This window comes from Battus philenor, unplaced genomic scaffold (genome assembly GCF_028537555.1).
Source record: "Battus philenor isolate CCGP_79_NKW_IND1 unplaced genomic scaffold, ilBatPhil1.0.hap1 SCAF_11, whole genome shotgun sequence".
In the NCBI taxonomy this organism is placed as follows: Eukaryota; Metazoa; Arthropoda; class Insecta; order Lepidoptera; family Papilionidae; genus Battus; species Battus philenor.
Window position 1 is genome coordinate 10,584,974 of NW_027181673.1, and position 20,849 is coordinate 10,605,822.

The 20,849-nt window shown below is 31.0% G+C and overlaps 1 protein-coding gene across 2 annotated transcripts; it reads left to right on the plus strand.

Moving 5' to 3' along the window:
* Positions 1 to 14,917: 14,917 nt before the first annotated feature.
* LOC137929569 (upstream stimulatory factor 2-like) lies at positions 14,918 to 20,511 on the plus strand. 2 transcript variants are annotated; one of them, XM_068772586.1, is made up of 7 exons: positions 14,918 to 15,030; positions 15,199 to 15,242; positions 15,362 to 15,451; positions 16,251 to 16,331; positions 16,748 to 16,872; positions 17,465 to 17,649; positions 19,011 to 20,511. In XM_068772586.1, the coding sequence occupies exons 1-7, from the start codon at positions 14,978 to 14,980 to the stop codon at positions 19,183 to 19,185; spliced, it is 753 nt and encodes a 250-aa protein (XP_068628687.1). In that variant the 5' UTR covers positions 14,918 to 14,977; the 3' UTR covers positions 19,186 to 20,511. The 2 variants fall into 2 exon arrangements, with proteins under 2 accessions (XP_068628687.1, XP_068628695.1); XM_068772594.1 differs by having other exon boundaries at positions 17,468 to 17,649.
* The last annotated feature ends 338 nt before the right edge of the window (positions 20,512 to 20,849 follow it).

A 20,849-nucleotide genomic window follows, 5' to 3' on the forward strand; every position in this document is an offset into this window, starting at 1 on the left:
GTTTATTGTTTTATTAGTATTCTTCATTCGTTTACTAAAAGAAATTATAAATTCTCTAGAGAGCATAATTTAACATAACAACTTTCTTAAAACAGATTCAAGTTACGGTTCGGTTTAAGTTAAATTAGTTTTGTTGGTTCGGTTAAGTTTTTGGAACGAGTTTAAAAGGTATCAGTACTTTGTTATCAAAAGGATCATTCACAAAGTTACTTTAATTTTTTTAAGTAAAATACTAACAAATTCTCTTTTGATTTTTTCACGGATATTATTCTAAATAGTTCAAAGATCTTAATCAAGGATTCAATAATTTTAAAATTTCTACAAGCTTCTGTACGAGTTACGGTTTCCTATTGCCAAAAAGAAAAATAAATAAAAAATCGACTATCCATTGGACTCGGGAATCGTATTCATATAAATATGGCGGACAGACATTCCAATGATGAATGTCAATAAGTCAAACTACATCGATACAAACCTAATGTTACAGAATTTTTTTATGTAGAAGAATGTATTTAAAACATTGAATACTTACAAGACAGTGTAAGGATGATCTTCACATACAACAGATTTCACTGATAAGTGCCTGGACATAAATCAGGAGATGTTAAAATTTCACGACTAATGTGAAGGCATAGTAGTACATAGTAGACGTACCATCTTGATCATAAGGCGAGTAGCACAATTGCTTAGCAAGACTTTAAACTTAAAAAGGGTCGCAAAAAGATTATTGATTATGATATTAATAAATAACAAAATGTCTAACTAACTAAAGTATCACAATGTTCCGAAATCATTTGATTTTGCCTTTTACTTTAGAATAAATAAAAAAAAATAGCGAGTTACATTTCACCATTTACCCGAACATATTAATTACTTAATGTAATTATTAATTTATACCTTATGTTACATACAATCATACATATTATTGAACAAACATAAAATAGGAGCACAGAACACAATTGGCTGTCTTTTCGCATTCCAAGATTTATTACAGACTCACATTCGATGTATTTGTTATATATGCACAGGATGGTTGGTATCAAATAAAATCGAAAGGAATGAATATATAACACATTTTTCAGCAAAAAGCTTTAAAGCTTTAATAAAATAGCCATTTCCCATCACCTGTATAAAGTGAGCACTCTGAAATATATTGCATTCATTTTTTTTTTATTGGAATACGACAGGTCAATCATTTTTGCCAGTATAGGCCTGCAGGGACAAATACTAAACAATAATTAATAATTTAATTTTAATACATAATAAACTGAATTTTGAAAACATTTTTCCTTACTTTATTCTCATTACGTTCATTTGTTGTCCATTATTATATGGTACATTCTATCCAAAAATAATGGTTTCTGAAATATTAAATGTAATATATTAAATAATAAATATATTAAAAATATTAATATGTATTAAAATAAATAAATATAATATATTAAATGTTAAATATATTTCATTAAATATTATTTTTGGTTAGTGTGCCGTACAATAATTGACAGCTACTCGTAATAATGTATACATTATTTTTATAGCTTTTACACCAATAACCAATCACCCTAAATTATGGTATAGTACGTGATGATATTTTGATGCCCCTTGACAAATTTCATTAAATTTGAGGAACCAATGCATGGATTAGTTATATAATTTATGTTTACTTTTGTAACTCGTTGAAAACATAGTTCACGCTATAAACGGGTTCATTAGAGTATCTGTTTAGTTTGCAAGGTTAATAATACTTTATTAAGCCGCTTTCATGAGATTGCTAGTTAAGCTCTAACGCGTGTAGAGCATGGTTTTCATTAGATAAGTGCTCTGGATTAATATTAAATGCACACTTTGTTTACAGCGACATTCGTATTTGCCTGCCGTTTGTTACTCCAGTATGGGCAATGTATTATTGTCTAGTTAAATATACATCAAATGTAAATTATTCACAGAATAAAAACATATACTCGTATACAACTTAAAATCAATGTATTATAGTTGTATGAAAATATTTTTTTATCCATTGAGATAAACTTCATATTAAAACGTGATATTTTCCCAACTCTACTTTTATTTTTATTTGCCTATTTTTTGTTGTTACAAAATTGAAGATAACCTTATTGAATTAAGTTTTTTTAAGAGATAATAAATATTAAGCTAACAGTCAAAATAATTGTGATTTTATGACAAAGTAGAATTATTAACTTAAAAGGCTACTTCCGACCGCCAATTACGTGGCTTTAACTGTCGTATATCTTAATATAACTATTATCTACGCTACAGAAACTTGGTCCCTAATTTCTGACGTCATTGACGAACTTTCAACGAAAGCTATAGGGGCGCTATGCTCGGTATTTCTCTATGAGAACGACATAGGGATGACGAGATCTGTAGAGGAACGATATAATCCAGAGGATTGGCGGTGGGCAAGCCATATAGCGCGCAATGCAGATGACCGGTACAGGAGGCCTAAGGTACTGCAGTGGAAACCACGGGCTAACTCACAACAGGTATAGAAAGTAAACAATAAATAATTTTAATATGAAGTAATCGAATCGAATTTCGAGAACGCGTTCTCTTACTTATGTTATCATAGCATTATTAATTACTTCTGAAATCATCATTTTTACAGGGTGTGCCATACAATAATTGACAGTAAATAAGGTAATATGGCCTTGTTGAGGTCGTCGGAAGACGCGGACCGTTTCTAATCGGCCTCATTGGAATACTATGGAGGAGGCTTATGTCCCAAATTTTGACATATACAGCTTAAATGGTGATGATTATCATATTTAAAAATTAAGAGATCGAAAACTGGTTTTAATTATAATTTTAATAATTATTAGCATACCATTCCTTCATTTCGTGTCTAATGAAAGCAACATGTTGTGTGATATAAAAAATTTTAACAGAGCTAAGCGATAATAAATAATTCATACGTCAGAATACTATACGTATAACTATAAGCAGAATGCATAAATCAATTGCACTTTTGTTTTATAATAAAATTTCCTTAAAATAAATAATAACAAACAGTAACACCTTGTTATTAGATAATTAACAGAATCATTTAACTAGAGAGATTGAACCGTAGTATAATTTGTCAATTTATTTATTTATAATAACCTTATCATTATAAATGTATACAAAACATAGTAGTTATGTAGTATCTATTATAAAAAAGATGGCGAAAAACTTAAGCATGTGGCATGGTGATGATAGTTTAAACTATGATAATATTTATAAATTTTATAGTATCTTGTACACAATATTTTCTTGGGTTAGAAAATTTTTAGGAGTAAATCTCTAGAAAGAAAGATGACTTTTAATTTTATATTTATATGAAAAACACTCCATCGCCAAAAAAAAGGTTATATTAACAGAAGTTATTTTCCTAGGCTAATGGGAAATGTTATAAAAAATAAATGAAGACGAGATGTATACACTGAAATATTTAAGCAACGTATTTTTATAATATAATTATTAAATTATCACTACACCTTTGTGAAAATTACCAAAGGTGTAGTGATAATGAAATAACTAATTGTTCTTTATTTATTTAATTTATGTAAACATAATTTACATACATACTTTCTATTCAACTAATTTAAATGAACATAATTACAAGTATAATAAAATAAGAGAGCTTTTTTTTTCAAAAATCGTAATTTTTTGAACTTAAATTCTTTTTTCTTGATGAGATTTTTTAAACCCCTGAAATGAATTTACACTTGTTTGACAAGATATTAAAACTGAGTAAGTAATTTCATGAAACAAATTATTAATTAGTTACCTATTGTTAAGACTCTGACTAATTATCGACCAAATTAGAAGAGGGCTGACATCCGAACGACTATCTTTCGTACATTGACTTCGACAAGTGCACTTAATGTTTACGAAGATTGATGATTAAAGAACAAAAACATAAGAAATAGTGTTACACTATATGTTTAATTTATATCAATACACACATTTTATGTTTCTTGATGGACGCATTATTTATGAGAATTTAGAGTAACGGCTACCAGCCTTTTTTCTAATGGACCTGTTTCCAAATTTACCTGATTCCGTTGAATCCTTTGTAGGTACACATCTACCATGTACCAAATATTCGACAAAAAATATAATGATTAGATTTAACTATGAAAATTTGCGTGCGGCTCAGTTCCAACTACAAGTTATATTTACACTTTATTTGACAGTGACATTTTTATTCCGCTGTATAGCAATACATACAAGACAAGACGGCTTAGAACAAAATGCGTTTTTATTAAGTGCACATTTGAAGTAAGTTTGCAATCTAAGACCACACCTAAGTAACGGGTTTAATTCACATATGGCCCTGGACTGTATATGATTGTGATCAGAGCTGAGTTTTAATTGCAATGGCAGGGACCTGCTCCATGGATTGACAGCAAGTAACAGTGGCTGCGCTTCCAAAAATATAATTGCCTTCGTTGATTAGTGAAGTCAAGCCAACATTTTAATTCTTCTTGCGAATTTTTACGAAAAAATATTTCTTTTAATTTTCAAAATAAACACATATGTAATTGAAGGAAAATATTTTTGGGCGTACGTGAGTACGTATTCGTAAACATAAAACGAATGATTGCTTTTTATTACGACTTTATCACCGTTTAAGAAATCCATAACAGTGATCCACATAAAATGGTTTTCCACTAATGTTATCTTTATATTTAATAATAAACGGTTCATAAACTTACGTAGTATTATAGTATATTTTGAAAATAGTAGTTTTAAAAGTATTAAAAGGTCGTGTAATTTACAATGAAACATTTGAATTACGTGCAAATAAATTAAATCCTAATAGTTATGGATTATTCATGTGTATGATTGGTTACAGTTGTAAAAGGTTGAAAGAAGTGGATGCATAGCTCATTTGTCGTGACAAAAGAGTTAAAGCGAATACACCTATTTCTAATTATTCTGTGTAAAGTGATCACTCGGAAATATATAAAATATTGTTTTTTATTGAAATGCGATAGACCAATAACTCCTGGCAGCACAAGGTGGACTAACAACCTTTGCAAACAAAGAAAAAGAAACACTTATTCTTTTGAACTATTATGCTTTTTGCAAAATGTTGTAAAATTTGAAATAGTAAGATAGTAACAATATTTCATTTTAAGGCGTAAAATAAACCGAATTTAGAAGTCGCTTCTTAAGTTAGACGCTTTTTTACATTATTTATTATTTCTAAAACCACTGATTTTTAAATAGGGTGTAATATACTTTATGCAAAAGCAAATAACATTCATTCAATTTTCAACACGTTCACTTCTTTAAAGCATTCACATCTATTACAAATATCCTGTATAAAATGATAACTATGAAATATTTTACATTAATTAATTTGTATATTTGAATACAACGGGTCAATAACTTTTGGTAGTACAAAGTCTGCAGAAACAGGTAGTAAAAAATAATTCATTTTATACATAGGAAATCGAATTTTGTGAACGGTTTTTCTTATGATATTATTATTACGTAATTTATTATTTCAATTTCGGAAAATAAAGATATTATTTTATCATTTTATGCCTGTTAATGGTGTTAGTTTTTTTATCGGATTGGGTGTACCATACATTAATTGACAAATAATAAGCAACATATTACATAAGTTACATATACCTTTTAAGCTTATGTATCTATAATCTATCACACTGTATTTAAGTAACCGCAAATTATTTTATTCTTGTGGCGACACGAAGGCGACGAGAGAGGATCTCGAAGGACGCGTCGGCGCCGGTAAGTCTGGGTCAAGATTGATTTTTCTGAATACTACGCACATAACTGAAAAATGTTAACTCGATTTATTTTTAGATTCACTTAGATAAACTTGTTTATTTATTGTGTCAGGAAAGAACAGTGTAGAATATCCACCCTTAAAGTGGACAGACAACCTTCTTAAAGTCATTGGAAAACGTAGAAAGCAGGGCTCTTCCAACCTGTCCTATTGATATATATTTACTATGAAATCAATACAAAAATTTCTATTTTCTATGTGAAGTATTTTTAGATCATGCCATAAATCACAAGCGATCTAATAAACAACTATAACAATGATTAGGAGGTAAAAATTAGCAAAGTATACAATTTTACATGAAGAATTGATTTTAACCTGTATGCTCTGGTTAAGGATCTCAAATTTTTTCAATAAAGTGGGTTTCTGTACCTAATTTTATAAACTTTTAAACTGATAACTGACACAATAGAGTTAAAGGGTAAGACAGATGAAATGTAGGAAGTAAAGAAAATAATGAAATATCTATACGCATGATAAAAGAGCGCGAAAATAAAAAATATATGTGAAAAAATTAATAAAAAGAAAAATAAAAATCCCCATCCCAAACTAGTATTGGGAGCCTCTCGTACCCCTAATAGCAGGTACCATAAAAAATGACACAATGAAAAAGGCACCGTCCCAAACCATATCATTAACCCTAGTAAATTTAACATAAATTTATATATCAAGAGGCGTAGGTTTTAACAGGCTAGTCAAGAAGTCCTGGAGATTAAAAGATAAGGTGTATTTAATTGAAAAGACATCCACTAAGTCTTATAAATAACAATATTAAAAGTAAAGTGAAGTTAAAAATCCTTAGGATATAAATAAATGTATGAGTATTTAAATAAATTAATTAATTAAATACCTGTCGTTGACGGCAATATGTACAGCTTATACAATATGTACATAACGGTGAAAAAAATGCCGAAAGCATTTTCTACCAGTTAATCTTTTGGGTGCTGCAGAGATATATTAATGAAGGTACGTGAAATAAGAAAATATCGTAAAAGAAAATGAGAAGGGAATAATAACGGACATTAAAAATTAGACCTTATATAAACATACTAATAATTACTACCAACTAAAATATACACTGATTTCAGCAAGGCCTTCGACGGAGTGAGTCACATTATGTTGCTGAATAAACTTGCATCGCTAGGAATCGCCGGGGTTTTTCTTAAATGGTGGAATTCCTACTTAATGAATAGAAAATCCATAGTTGTAATAGGTGGACATAGTTCGGAGCCATTCACTGCCATTTCTGGGGTCCCACAAGGCTCCCATTTCGGCCCTCTTTTATTCAATATTTTCATTAATGATATTGGTAATTGTTTTAAAAATACGAAATTCTATATGTTTGCTGATGACTTAAAATTTTTTAGAAGGGTTGACACAGATGGGGATAGATCATTGCTTCAACAGGATTTAAATAGCCTTGTGTCATGGTGTGATTTTAACGGTATGAGTTTAAATGTATCAAAATGTTGTAAAGTCCGATATACCAGAAAAAAAATTGAGCCACTTACTACAACTTACTATATTAACAGCGAGCCACTATACGAAACAACTCACGTCCGGGACTTAGGTGTCATTCTCGATACTAAACTACGTTTTAACTTACACATAGAGCACGTTGTTAAAAAAGGATTTAAAGCCTTGGGATTCGTTTTGCGAAACTGTAGGGATTTTAAAAAACCAACCACTAAAATTGTGATCTACACTGCTCTTGTTCGTAGTGGCCTAGAATATTGTAGCGTTGTGTGGAACCCACATTACGATATATATATAAAACGCATAGAAAACATACAAAAGAGATTTCTGTGGCACCTATCATATAGCTGCAACTTAGCAAAATCCCTACCCTCTTATGATGATCGTTTGAAACACTTTCACTTAACATCTTTATTTAATCGAAGAAAGCAATTAGATAACATGTTTCTGTATAAGCTAGTCAATGGTAAAACTGATGCCCCTCATCTATTGTCTCAGATTAATTTTACTATCCCCAGGAGAATGCCAAGATCATTAAAGTATAAGCCATTTTCTGCAAAACCTGCTCGCACTAATTTGGGGCATTACTCTCCTCTTAACAGAATGCTCAGAAATTATAACAATATTCATAATCTATGCCTCGAAACTTCTTTATGTAATAATAAACAAAAAAAATCTGATAAAGTTATTGATATATTTTCTAATAGTCTGCACACATTTAAATTCAATATTTGTATTTCATTTGATATAAATTTTAATCAATTTTAATTCTATTTAATTAATCCATTTTATTTTTATTTCATTAATCAATTATTATCTGTGACTAAATTTCAATTATGTTCCCATTTTATCCACAATTGATGTTGTTTTTACTTTTTTAATTTGTATATTAAGCAATGTAATTTATTTTAAATTAATATTGTTATTTGTTTTTTTTTTTTCCAAAATTTTGTTGCTTTATAAAATGCATGTTGTTTGTACCTATAAGTGAAGCAACACTTACCAATTATTTTTATGTTAGAATAATATTGTATATGTATAGTGATTGCTTTGTTGGTGCAACTAAATAAAAAAAAAAAAAAAAAAATGACATATAAATATAATATAGTGGGTATATTTAAATATCTACATATAATAACTTTATAAATATTAGGTAATAGATAATGAAATCCCATTATCGTGATGATTCCATCAGCTTGTCAAGCAACAGCTGTCGAACCTTCGATTTGAACGCGCAACGATTCCCGATCATCGTAATATCGGGAGAGAGCGAGTTCCAGAGAACAATAGATTGTATTGCAAAAGAGTGACTAAATTCAGTACTATGAAAGGGACACTTAATTAGATTATTGCTTAATGAGCAACCTGTTTTTTTGTGTACTGACTGCAAACTAAAATAAGGTGATAAGTAGGAACAAGTGGGAGAAAAAGGAACATAGAAAAGTGTAGTTAGCGCAAGCAAGGAACGGCGCCGTCGTATAGGCACCAATTTTGGCTGATGGATGAATTTGTGGAGATTGAAACCGAATTATGTAAACACTTTAATAAGAGATTAATTCCATTGTACATACACGCCAATAATATTTACAAATAAAGATACGTACATTTATATTTACGTAACATTTGCTAAAAGAAAATGCCATGTATATAAGCATACGTCAATTAAGTTAGCTTTAAGGCTCCGGTAAACAAGGCGTAAACTCTAATTAAACCGCGCGTTTACCTAAATACGTTACAAAGTAAACGATCCAATGATAGCTATAAATCTTAATATAACAGAAATCGTCTTTTAATTGCAAATACTGTATCTGTATCTGTACGAATATATTTTACACCCAGGCTGTTTTGACAGTTTTTTCGTGCTATTTTTTTTTTACGGCTTATAAGAATTTGTATCAAGTTATCAATAAAAAAACATTGGCTCCATCTGTCATTTAGTTTTTTCGTTTTTTTAGTGTATACATATTTTGTCACAACAGATACACAATAATACAGACATAAGTGGGCACATCGGTCATGCAGCCGGCCGTTGTGGCCAAAGGTTCTCGATTCATTAGGTAAACCGACGCCACTGTCAAGGTCGGGAATACACTGGATGCGATCTTTGGAAGAGGCTTTGTAGCGAGCGTTTGTCGGCTGACGTAATGATGATGGCATACACGAGTCCCGTTAAATCGCCGAATATATTATTGCTACTGAAATAATTGTCGTTTAGTCTCATCTTTATTTTGTTTGTTTTAACGAATAGGTAGATAAAAGAAGGCATCAAAAAGATGTTTTATTTTACTAGTTTCAACAAAACTAGTCATGCCTGCCTTGCCAGGTACACCTTAAGGTGTATAAATTTCTCGCTCTGCACCCCTGGTCATGTGCGCCGAAATCAACACGCCTTGCTGCTCGGCCTCATAACCAGTTCCCCTAGCTCAACCAAATCCCAAAATAATTAATAAGACGTATACAAACCAAACCCACCTCAGCTTCCCTTGTATCTATCCTTGTGTCTGATCTTTGCCAAATTATAGTTCTGTCTAGGAGATCTTCCTTTACAGGCAGATCAACGATGTATCACGTGTTCCCGGGGACTTCTATTTCGTTATTGGATCTGGGAATACATCTAAATAGGCTTTATCTAACCCCACGAGCGGACTCCATTCTGGACCAACTACCAGCACTATTAACCCCATAGGTATAGACCAGGGATGGCGAATATATTATGAATTACCTTTATCATAATTATTAATTTAACACAAAAAGCTGCCGTCGTGTACAAGAATTTAATATATGGCATCAAATACGCTAATAAAAAAATTTAAATGCATCGTGTTTTTTTTTATAATTATAAATAGAATAAATCTCTTTATGAACTGTCAATGAAATCTGTAGTATAAGTCTCTAAATGTCAATCGTTGTTTTTATATTTTAAAAGCTATTAATTATTAACTTACATAAATTGTAAATGTTATTATTTTAAAAAATTTCATTTTTTAATATGTGACACGCCAAAAAAAATTAAAATTCGAATTCACAATGACTCGATTTTTAAAATTTTGACACCCCGTGCTCAAAAGGTTGACAATTGCTGGTATACATATAGACCACCTTGTAAATGGTATAAGATTATCTAGTTCACGGACCCTTCCGCTCCGTGAACTCAATAAAGATGAAGCTGTAAAAGCCTTAGGGCTAACAGCATTAACATCTTCAGAAACAATAGAATAGAATAGGTATGAGATTATTTCTTACTAATATATGTTCGTAAAATAACTCTTAAGCAAAACATTATAGAATTTTTATACCACACCGTCAAAACCGAGAAATTATAATTATAACATTTAGTTAATGTAATACAAGTATACTGTTTTCTGTCAAGCGTTAAAAAGTAACGACCATTAATAAAATATTAACTTTGATACTTGACTTTAATGACTTTCATAGAGCGATATAGCCATGTAATAAAAACGCTCTTTATTTTATGTCAGTGAATCATGACTTGGGAAAGAAAGCGTTATATTGAAAATACTTATTACAATGTCTTGTAAATAATAGACGTTATGTATTTTTATTAACAAATATAAATGAATTGACTTAAGGTACTTAGCAGTAGATTTATCCGGTTGTAGCTAATTATGAAAAGCACTTTTTTTGTGTAAATCCCCGGATGCGAATGGACGGTTGAGAGTCTGAAAATTAATCCTTTTGTAAACTTTTTAATAACACATTTAAGCTGCCTCGTTGATTTCGTGCCGAATAAATAACTTTAAGTGCCAGATTATTCGATATCTGAAAGAACAAAGAATTTCATCTTATTGAATAAATAAATATGTTGGACAAAGACCTTTTCCACAGATTTTTAATAGAACCGGTCGGAAGCAATATATATCCAACGTGATCCGACGATCTTCACAAGGTCGTCGTGTCCATCATGCACGTGGACGTTCTACGATGCACTTTCAATTCGTAGTCTCCGCTCCAGAACCTTAAAACCCCTGCAGCCATCTGTTCTGCGCGCTATGTGGGTTGCCTACTGTCATTTTACCTTGCCGCTGGGATATGTCGGTTGACTTAGAAAAATCCCGAGCATAGCCGTCTCCGTGACTCGTTGAGAGATTACGAGCTTGCTAATGAGTCACAAAGTGAAAGACCACGTTTTAGTACCATAAGACATCATTGGTAACGAGCATTGGTCGTAGACTTTTGTCTTTAGATCTCTAAAAATATTTCAGACGCATAAAAACATTTTAAAACATTGTTATAATGGTACTTGGACGCGAGAGCTAACACCCCTACCAGTATCCGTCTATATTTGTTTAGGTAAAGGTGACCTGTTCGAAAAGCAAATATAACGACCACGTAACAAAGCTGTCGATTTAAAATAAAATAGAGACTGCCTTTGTAGGAGCCGTTTATTAAAACTGCTTTAAATAAGAAATTCCAGACAAAAGCTGGCAAGAATTTAATTTACACCCTTTTAAAGCTACCAAGAAATTTACATAAACTATAAGTACCAAATATTATGTAATTTATCCTTAACATATACAGGATGATTTGTTATAATTGTTGAAGTTTGAAATGGGAGAATTTATAGCTCATTTGTTGTCAATTAATGTATGGCATACTATCCAAATATCGATAGTTCGATAAATAATCTAATGATAACACAGTAAGTAAAACGTTTTCAAAATACGAATATCTGTTTATTAAAATTAATTACTCTTTATTGTTTGTCCTTGCACTTTGTACTGCCAGAAAAAATGGAATATATTACAGAGTGATCATTTTCTACACACTGAATGGAAATAAATGTAAAAGAGTTAAGGCTTTTGGCTTGCAATAGAGGTATACATTTAACCTATTAAATCTGTAACACTAATAACCAACAAACCTATATAGAGATACGACTCAAGCCCAAAAGATATTTTTTTAGTCAAAGCAACTCTGACCTTCATGTCGAAGTAAATTTATTCGAAAAGTTTAGTTCTTAATATTCAATTTGCAACGAAAAATAATTATTGAACCAGCACAAAAGCGATACTACAATTTAGGGAAAGAACACAAATTTTAATACAATTAGTGTTTAGACCATAGCAGAAATATAATGACGAAGATATATTGTGTATGTTAAGATAAAACCAAATCGTGCTAAAAGTTAGAGTCTTTATTGAAATTTAATGGAACATAATCAATGTTTGATAACGAAGAGATTTTGAAAATAAATTTTGCTATGCGAATAATTCCCGATGAACTTTCCGTAGATCCGTCTTAATTCTTTGATGGGATTCTACTCAAATAATTCAATTTTAATTCGGAAACTTTACTCAGCGAAGCGGTTCAATTAAAAGTTCAAAATTCGTTTTTTAAATACAAAATATTGAAGTACTCTTAAAATTTTGCTAAAGTTGTAGTTACGATTTCTTTATCTATTATGTAATGAATATAAATTAAAATTTCAATCAATATTCCAATTGAAATTTACCTCTAAGTATAAGAAAATTTTAAATACTCAAAACTTCGATGTATACGTAATATGGCTATAATGTTTTATGTATTTAATTCTATTACATCCGACCAAGTACAGGTTTTAGCTCTCTCGGTTTCACTTGAGTCGGAATATTAAGCTGGTATTATCGACAAGTGCTCACCCAAGCCAGGATGCCCTCGTCGCCTTGAGCCTAGTCACTCCGCGAAGCATCCGCCTAACATTCAAAGAGCTGAACAGCTTTCCTAATATTATTATTATTTGGTAAAATTGTATTATGTAGCAACCTGAGCAGAGGCTAAGAGCCCACTGCGCTCTGCCGCCTTGAACCGCAGTTTCTGTGAACACCGTTAGTGATGAAAGCCATGTAAACAAAAGAAATCTGAAAACTTTTATAAGAGCTCGTAGAAATGAATACTATGAAGTTTCCTATTTTCACTGTAAAACAGCAGTGCAGAATAATGTTCCGATATAAACACTAATACAGATGGTGAAAGATTTATATATAGTATTTCGCTAATTTCATCTAAAAGAGGCAGAACTACTTTTGCCACTATTTTAACATCAGACCAAAACCTTTTACACAGAAAACCACGAATGCGAAAACGCATAAGTACAAGCTCTCCTCGGCTCAGCAACTCTTCTTTCTTGTGTTTCGCAGTTTGAAAAATCCTAAGTGGGAACCTTTTCGTTGCATAGACAACGAGAGAGTTATGCCAGAATCTTACCGGGTAAAACCCTACGGTTTTCTCAAAAGCCTTTTTAAGAACTATGGTAACGCTTTCACATACTACCGTACTTTCATCGGTGATCAGATACGTCCACGTCGTCGGGTACAATTGCAGCACCTTTTATCGCAAAGATGCACGAAAAATTAGCACATGCGCCATCGAGGAGCCATGACAAGCAATATCTTATCCCCTGAAATAAACTTATGTAGATTTCACTTAATCGTAGAGGTTAGACAGTATGGCAGATACTCCGCGACTGCATTGTCTGCACAAATAATAGCTTTAGTTAACAGGTACACTACGCGATGATAGAGACTGTCGGCGTCAACCTTTGCTGATAGAGACGCCCAAACCAATATCTCACAGCAGCTCATTTCTAATTATAAAAACGATTATTTTAAGATTAAATATGCAACGAATACTCAAACTAACTATTGCCCTTTTTACTGACTCATTGGCCTACCTACAGATAGTCAATTCAGCTCGTCAAAAATTGCAATTAAAACCATCTTAATTTGTGGTTTTCACCTTTATTATATATTTATTGGCATATAGCTTTATTCTTCATGTACGACAAAAACAGTCTAAAAAGCTAGTTTTCTAACAAAAACCGATTTTATTATTTATGCTAACCGACGACTAACCGTCGTATTAACGGGTGGTAGGACAATTAAAATTTTTGGATTTACAAAAAACTTTCAAATTTACAAAAATTTCATTTAATTTTTTATCTAAAACTGAAGAGTATAAAATAATATTTTAAATGATTTTATTAATTATTGCAAAATTTTAATCGGATAATAAGGACATTTGTTTGACAGACAGGTTTTATCTACATTCACTTTTTATAAATTTATTCTAGATATTCTTTAAGCTATTATCTAATAATGTCAAATAAGTTTAAAAATATAGCTAATAATAATATCCACACAGCATTGCCAATTCATAATCAAATATCAGACTAATGATTCAAAAAGTCAGATTTTAGAAGTTAAATTTTTTCCGAGTATACGTCATACAAAATACATGTGTGACACTTTATTATTTTAATAGCAATTAAAACCGTTATACAATCTAATTAAATGGGTAATTTAACGCTTCATAATAAGTTGTTTATTGTAATCGATCCAGAACTTTCAAATCGACTATTCAAAAAATTGCGATCTTATAGATAGATGTTTGCTACATTTTTTGCTGTTTTTGTCTATTACTATTTCAAAACTAGTAGTAATTAAATAAGTATATTGCTCTTCTGGTACGGTTTAATTCAATGCTCTAATTTTATTTTAAAACCTTATAGTGGGTTTTTATGATTTTTTTTTGGTTTCAAAATATACCATAGGTTTTTTAATCTATGGCTGTTCGGATTATCTCCCATTTGTATTTGTATCTGTATTTATTGTTTATGACTTCATCACATGACCATTTATTTGTCCCCGTGACCAAGTTGAGAAAATTCAAAAATAATTACGCGCAATGTCCAAAGTGGAAATCAACATAGACATACACGAAAATTCGCTAGATAACAGGTAAAGTAATAACTGCGCAGAATGTTTAGGAATAGAGACGGATGTCTTATATAATAACAACGATTGAGTGCCCACAGACGTAGTCACTTTAGTTTTTCAATTTGCCAAGTTTTGTTTTTACTTTCAACATAGCCAATTTTTGATAAGATTTCTGTTTGTTTCTTATAGTGCAGACAGCGAATTATTAGTTGTAATGGAGGAGCCAATATATGGTACGTCTTTATATATATTTCTTAAAATGCCTTAATAAATTGACAACAATATTTTGAGAATTGCAATAGTTACTCTTATTATTAAGTGATATTGATGTTAAAATATTGACCATTTTCAGAAGATACCAAAGAAAGCACTCAATTGGTCTCACAAAACTTTATAAGCAACAATCAAGAAGAAAACTCATCATATCATTTTCGTGATCTGTGTAAGTAGAATTTAAGAATTTTTAGTTACATGATGGAATAATATCATCATAGTTACGGCCCCTTAGTACTTTGACCCTTGTTGATTACCAGTAATGTTAAAATGTAAACATGTTGTTTGGTTATAACTGACTATTATCATATAATATTACTTTTATAACGGCAGATGTTTTCAAATCTACATTGATTATTCATCTCTGGGTGATCAACATGAATTAAATACTAGGATAATTAAATATGTAGAGTAGTATTAGGCGTTTATTATTGAGTTTAAGTATGTATAAATTTAGATAAACTTCATTTCATATAAAGGAGAAAATATCTATAAAGGAGATATATCATATTTCACTAATTTTATTCAAAGTAGGCCATATCAATCATCATCAAATCATTGAAATTATAATATCACGATTATTTCTTGTTAGAAAAAAATATTCATTAAAATAATGCTTATAGAGTGGTATTTATTCAGTATTTTATGAACCAAGTCTTTTTGCCTTTTTTACAATGCTTAAATAATTTAAATGGATAGTTAAAAACATAATAACAAATTGTATAATAAAGTAATTTTTACTAATATTGTTGCGACTTGTAATGTTAATGTATGTTGATCTTTACATATCTTAGATACACCATTTTAAGTTGAAACTTATTTGAACAAAAATAGATTATATAAACAATCTATCATGATAAGCATTTAGAATTAATAATGTCTGCTTCCCATTCGTGTTAATAGTTCACTATGTTGGACAGGTTTTTTTATTCTTACTAAAAATAATACAATTGTAATCTTTCTTTCAGCTGGAGCAGTGACATACAAACTAGTTCAAATGACTGGAGAAAAGAGTAATAATAATATACCACCTCACTCACCAGCCCATGGTATGTTATGATATTTATTAGATTTATATATCAATTGCAAAAAAAGGTTCTCCAATGGTAACCAAGGTAGTCTTGGTGTGGGAGGGTAGGCCCCTCCACCAGATGGAATAATGACATAGCCAAGATTCCAGTAATATGCTGGGTGAGCTGAGAATCCAGTAACAGTGGTGGAATGATGATGAAATCGAAAAACATTTTTAATGCTATTTTTATTTATAAGTAAGCCAAAAAGAGAATAAAATTTTTAATACACTTTTTTTCTATTGCATTGCGATATCTCATTGAAACATATTGTAACAAAAGTAAACTCTTTATTATTACTTTTTATTTTGTAAATGGTTATACTTGTGATTATGTTTCTAATGAAAGAGATTGAAAGAGGTGGTAACTTTTAAAAATTGCTACAATTATTTCAGTAATACCAAGCGGTGAGTTCTATGTCATCACAAACCCGGACGAAGTATTTCCTACATCACCGGCTCCAAAGAAAACGGTAAAGAGACAACCATTACAAGCTAAAGCTATAACAACTGCAAAAAAAGTAAGTACTTTTGTCAATATTATAAAATTTAATTAATTGCAGATATTTTTCATTCTCTTCATTACTAAATAAATTATTTATGTATGGAAAAAAACATTCAATATTTTATTCATAGAAAACTCTGCCACTACTACAATTTTACTGATTTTTTCATATTCCACTAAAATGATCTGCTTCAATTAAAAATTACTCAATTTTCATGGTTTATCCATTTGGAAGTGACAGTAGTCAGGGCACATTGCTCATCCAAGCGACAATCATTGGGTTTGGCAACAACGGAAGATAGAGTTATGATATTTAACAAAAAAATGTTTTAAAAATTTGACTTACTAGATATTAAAATTGCTTATTGTTCATTTGATACTATTGCCAGAAGTTATTAGCCTGTCATATCCTATAGAAAAAAAGATTAATGTAACATATTCAGTGATCAGTTTTTTCAGGGGGATTGAAAATAGGTGTAAAAGCTTTACAGCTTTTTGCTGATTATATAGCTGTACATGTACAAAGGGTACCAAAGATTTTATACCTTTTAATCACCTATAGAAATTGTTAATAGACTTATTATTGCCACTAAATTTTTTCTTCAAAGCGGGACGAGAAACGACGCGCGACACATAATGAAGTGGAAAGACGGCGCAGGGACAAGATCAACAGTTGGATAACGAAGTTAGCTGCTTTGGTCCCCAACTCGGGTATGCCGGATGCAGCAAGTAAAGGCGGCATATTGGCCAAAGCTTGTGATCACATAACTGAACTGACTGAGAAACAAAAGAGGTCATATTCCTTAGTATAAAGCTAAATTGCTATAAAACTAATTATTTAGGAAGCAGTTCCCTTAAAGAATACTGTACAAGTTACTATAGAAATTTGTTATTTATTTAGTTCTACCTGGCATAGATTACATTTCCTTAGTAATTTATTAATTTTCAGCTACTAAAATGTTTGCTGAATTTTTTTCTTTTATCCTCCACATTTCATTTCAAACTTTTATTTATAAACCTTTCTTGCATCACCCATCCTTCACCAAACTTCTTACACCATTACATTTTGTTTCTTTTTATTGTATTACTTATTACTTTGCAATACTTTAAGAATTAGTGACAGCTATCGCGTGACGCCATCTCCCATTAGAGAGGCAACCGTTCTCTATCCTCTTTCCAACTGCACCTCACACGCTCTTTGTCTACTAAATTAGGGACACAAATGATTATGTGTACCAAGGTTTGGTCCAATGCTGGGTCACAGGTACATGAGTGACTCCATAAGTTTAAACCTGTGTGGATGCTTCGATATTCCCAATGCCCTGTGAGCATTTGAGTCAGAATCATGTCCAGCACAATTTTGCGAAGCGTGTTATAAGCCGACTCAATGTGCGGGAAAAATAAAAATCCTTGTTACTGAAGCTATCTCATCTTTCTCATACCTCCTGTTTATGTCGTCGAGTGAGCGAGTTGTACTTGGCGAACAAAACTGAGCACCTTCCACATTGCGGTCGCCTTTTATCTCTTAAGAGATGCATCTTTGAGCAATTAATCCTCATTTCCCTCTGCCCCGGGGTGCACCTAGTACATTTTTATACCTTTCCCCTTCTTTCTTGCATTTATAATAGTTCCTTTCACTCTTAATGCTAAAAGATAGAAAGTGTCAGGTTTTGTATGTGTTCTTTTAAAGATTTAGACACAACTTTAAAAAAATCTTGTGTGGTTGCACAAGAGGTTAAATGTTTAGTTAAATGTTGTGTAATGACCTATATTGTTGAGATGATGCTGGCATTTCATTAACCAAAAATTAAAACTAAAACTTGTAAACATAACTAGATTTTATCTAACAAAAGATATTTACTCATTTCATCTATCCTTTTCACTTGATTACAAATGTGTTGTTGAAAGAACAATTTATTAACTCCAATAAATTAAATGTTGTATAATCTAAAAAGGTAAATTTTTGAAATAAAACTGGAAAACTGTTTTGGAAACAGTAGTTTACTATTCATCTAGTAGGATTACAAGATGTTTAAACTTGAAATAACAATGAATTCACTTTTTAAAAACTTGTTAATTATTTTTCTGTTATATTTTAATCTTAATGCTAGTTACAAATTATTCACTGAATTTAAATGAGAATTTCTTTTACAGATTAGAAAAATTAGAAGTGGACAATGATAAACTAGTGTTAGAGATTCTCAGATTGAGTCAAGAAGTGACTGATCTACGCAAAGAAAACACCTCTATGAAACAACAACTTGCAGACAATTGTCGACCACCCTCACCAACATATCCTTGGACGAAGAGGCCGAAAGTTTTGAACTAAAACAAAGTAGGAAGTATGGTGAAGAGACTTGGAATTAAAATTTGTGTTTGTGCATAAAGTGGTAAAGTGTAGTTATGTAAATATATTGTTATGAAAAACATTTCTAAATATTTTTTCTGTCAACTACAAACTTGGTATAGGTCTTGAGGTGGTATTGAGATAGAATACTAATTTCATAGATATAAGATAATTGATAAATTTTGTTCAGGAAAATCATGATTCAGGGAAGCCTTTAATCAATTCTATTAGTTATTTTATTTCCAAGTAGTGATGCCACTAAAAATTTTGTATTATGTTTATAATGCATGTTATATTTTAGTATCTTGATTCTACCAAAATTAGTTTAAATGAAATTTAGATCTAAATAATGTAAATATAAAAGTCATTACAATATTTTCTAAATTATGCCTTGGGGAGTTTACACTGTTCCGAGACAGTCAGGTTTTGCCTATAATGATATTAAAAAGAAAACTTATAAATGTCAAGTACAACTCGTTACAATGATGAATTGATTTGAGTAATATCAACATTGTAAAGTGTCTAGAATAGTAGGAACCAAATCATAGACAATATTTATACTAGATAAACTTTACAATGAAATGTGGAAAAAGTCAATATTTGTAATTATTTACGAAGATGGTTTATACAGTTATGTAATAAAAAATGTAAAAAAAAATGATAAACTGTAGTCGCGGCATTGGTGGCCTCCCACTAGATGGACTGACGACATATTTAAGGTCGCGGGAAGTCCCTGGATGCGAGCTGCGCAAGACCGGTCATCGCAGCGCTCGTTGGTGGAGGCCTATGCGTTGTAGTGGGCGTCTATTTGCTTATAAGAAGAATAAAAAAATGTTTTGTAATTTTTAGTTATTGTGTTATGTTTCAAGCTATCATGAACTTTAAGAAACATTAGATTAAGAGTTTCCTGGTATAATAGTTTCTGTGATTTGTTAGGAATTAACAAGGCCCTAATGTTATCGAGATAAATTATCTTTGTTAGAGATTATTTTAGTGCATTAAGTGTAGAGTTAAAGTAATTATATTTTATTTACTTAGCATGATTCATTAATGTAATAGGTTTTTATAGAGGTACATTGTTCAACTCTGGTTCTTGTGATTCAATAAAATAAAATATACATACTTAAGTATTGTTCGCAAGATTGATCACATCATATCAAGGACAAAATAATAGGTTTTAAGTAATGAAGTCAATATTTAGGGAGGTTTTGAGGAAAAGGCGTGTTTTGGATGTTAATTCATTAAATTAATGGGATTGATGTTGAATAAACAAACTTTATTTTATTCACCATACAGATATGAAATATAATCAGGTGTTAAAGAATAATATTGTTTTATTTTCATCCAATCTGTGTTCTCACTGTGGGTCTTACTCGTCTCACTATAGGCAAGTTAACAGTTGCTTAACAATACCTGCCGAACCTAGCCCCCGCAGCTATGTTCGGTATACGAGATTAAAGTAACGGATTAGCAAGTTGAAGGGGTATAAGTGCGTAGGATAGATTGCGTTGGGGCTTTAAGGTTCTGTAGTTGAGACGTCGCACCGACAAGTATAGGGTAGGACGTCCCACAAGGTAGACGTCCTTGTTGAGGTTGAATTATTTATTTTACTACCTATCTCATGGATCATACTTAAAAAAAAACTG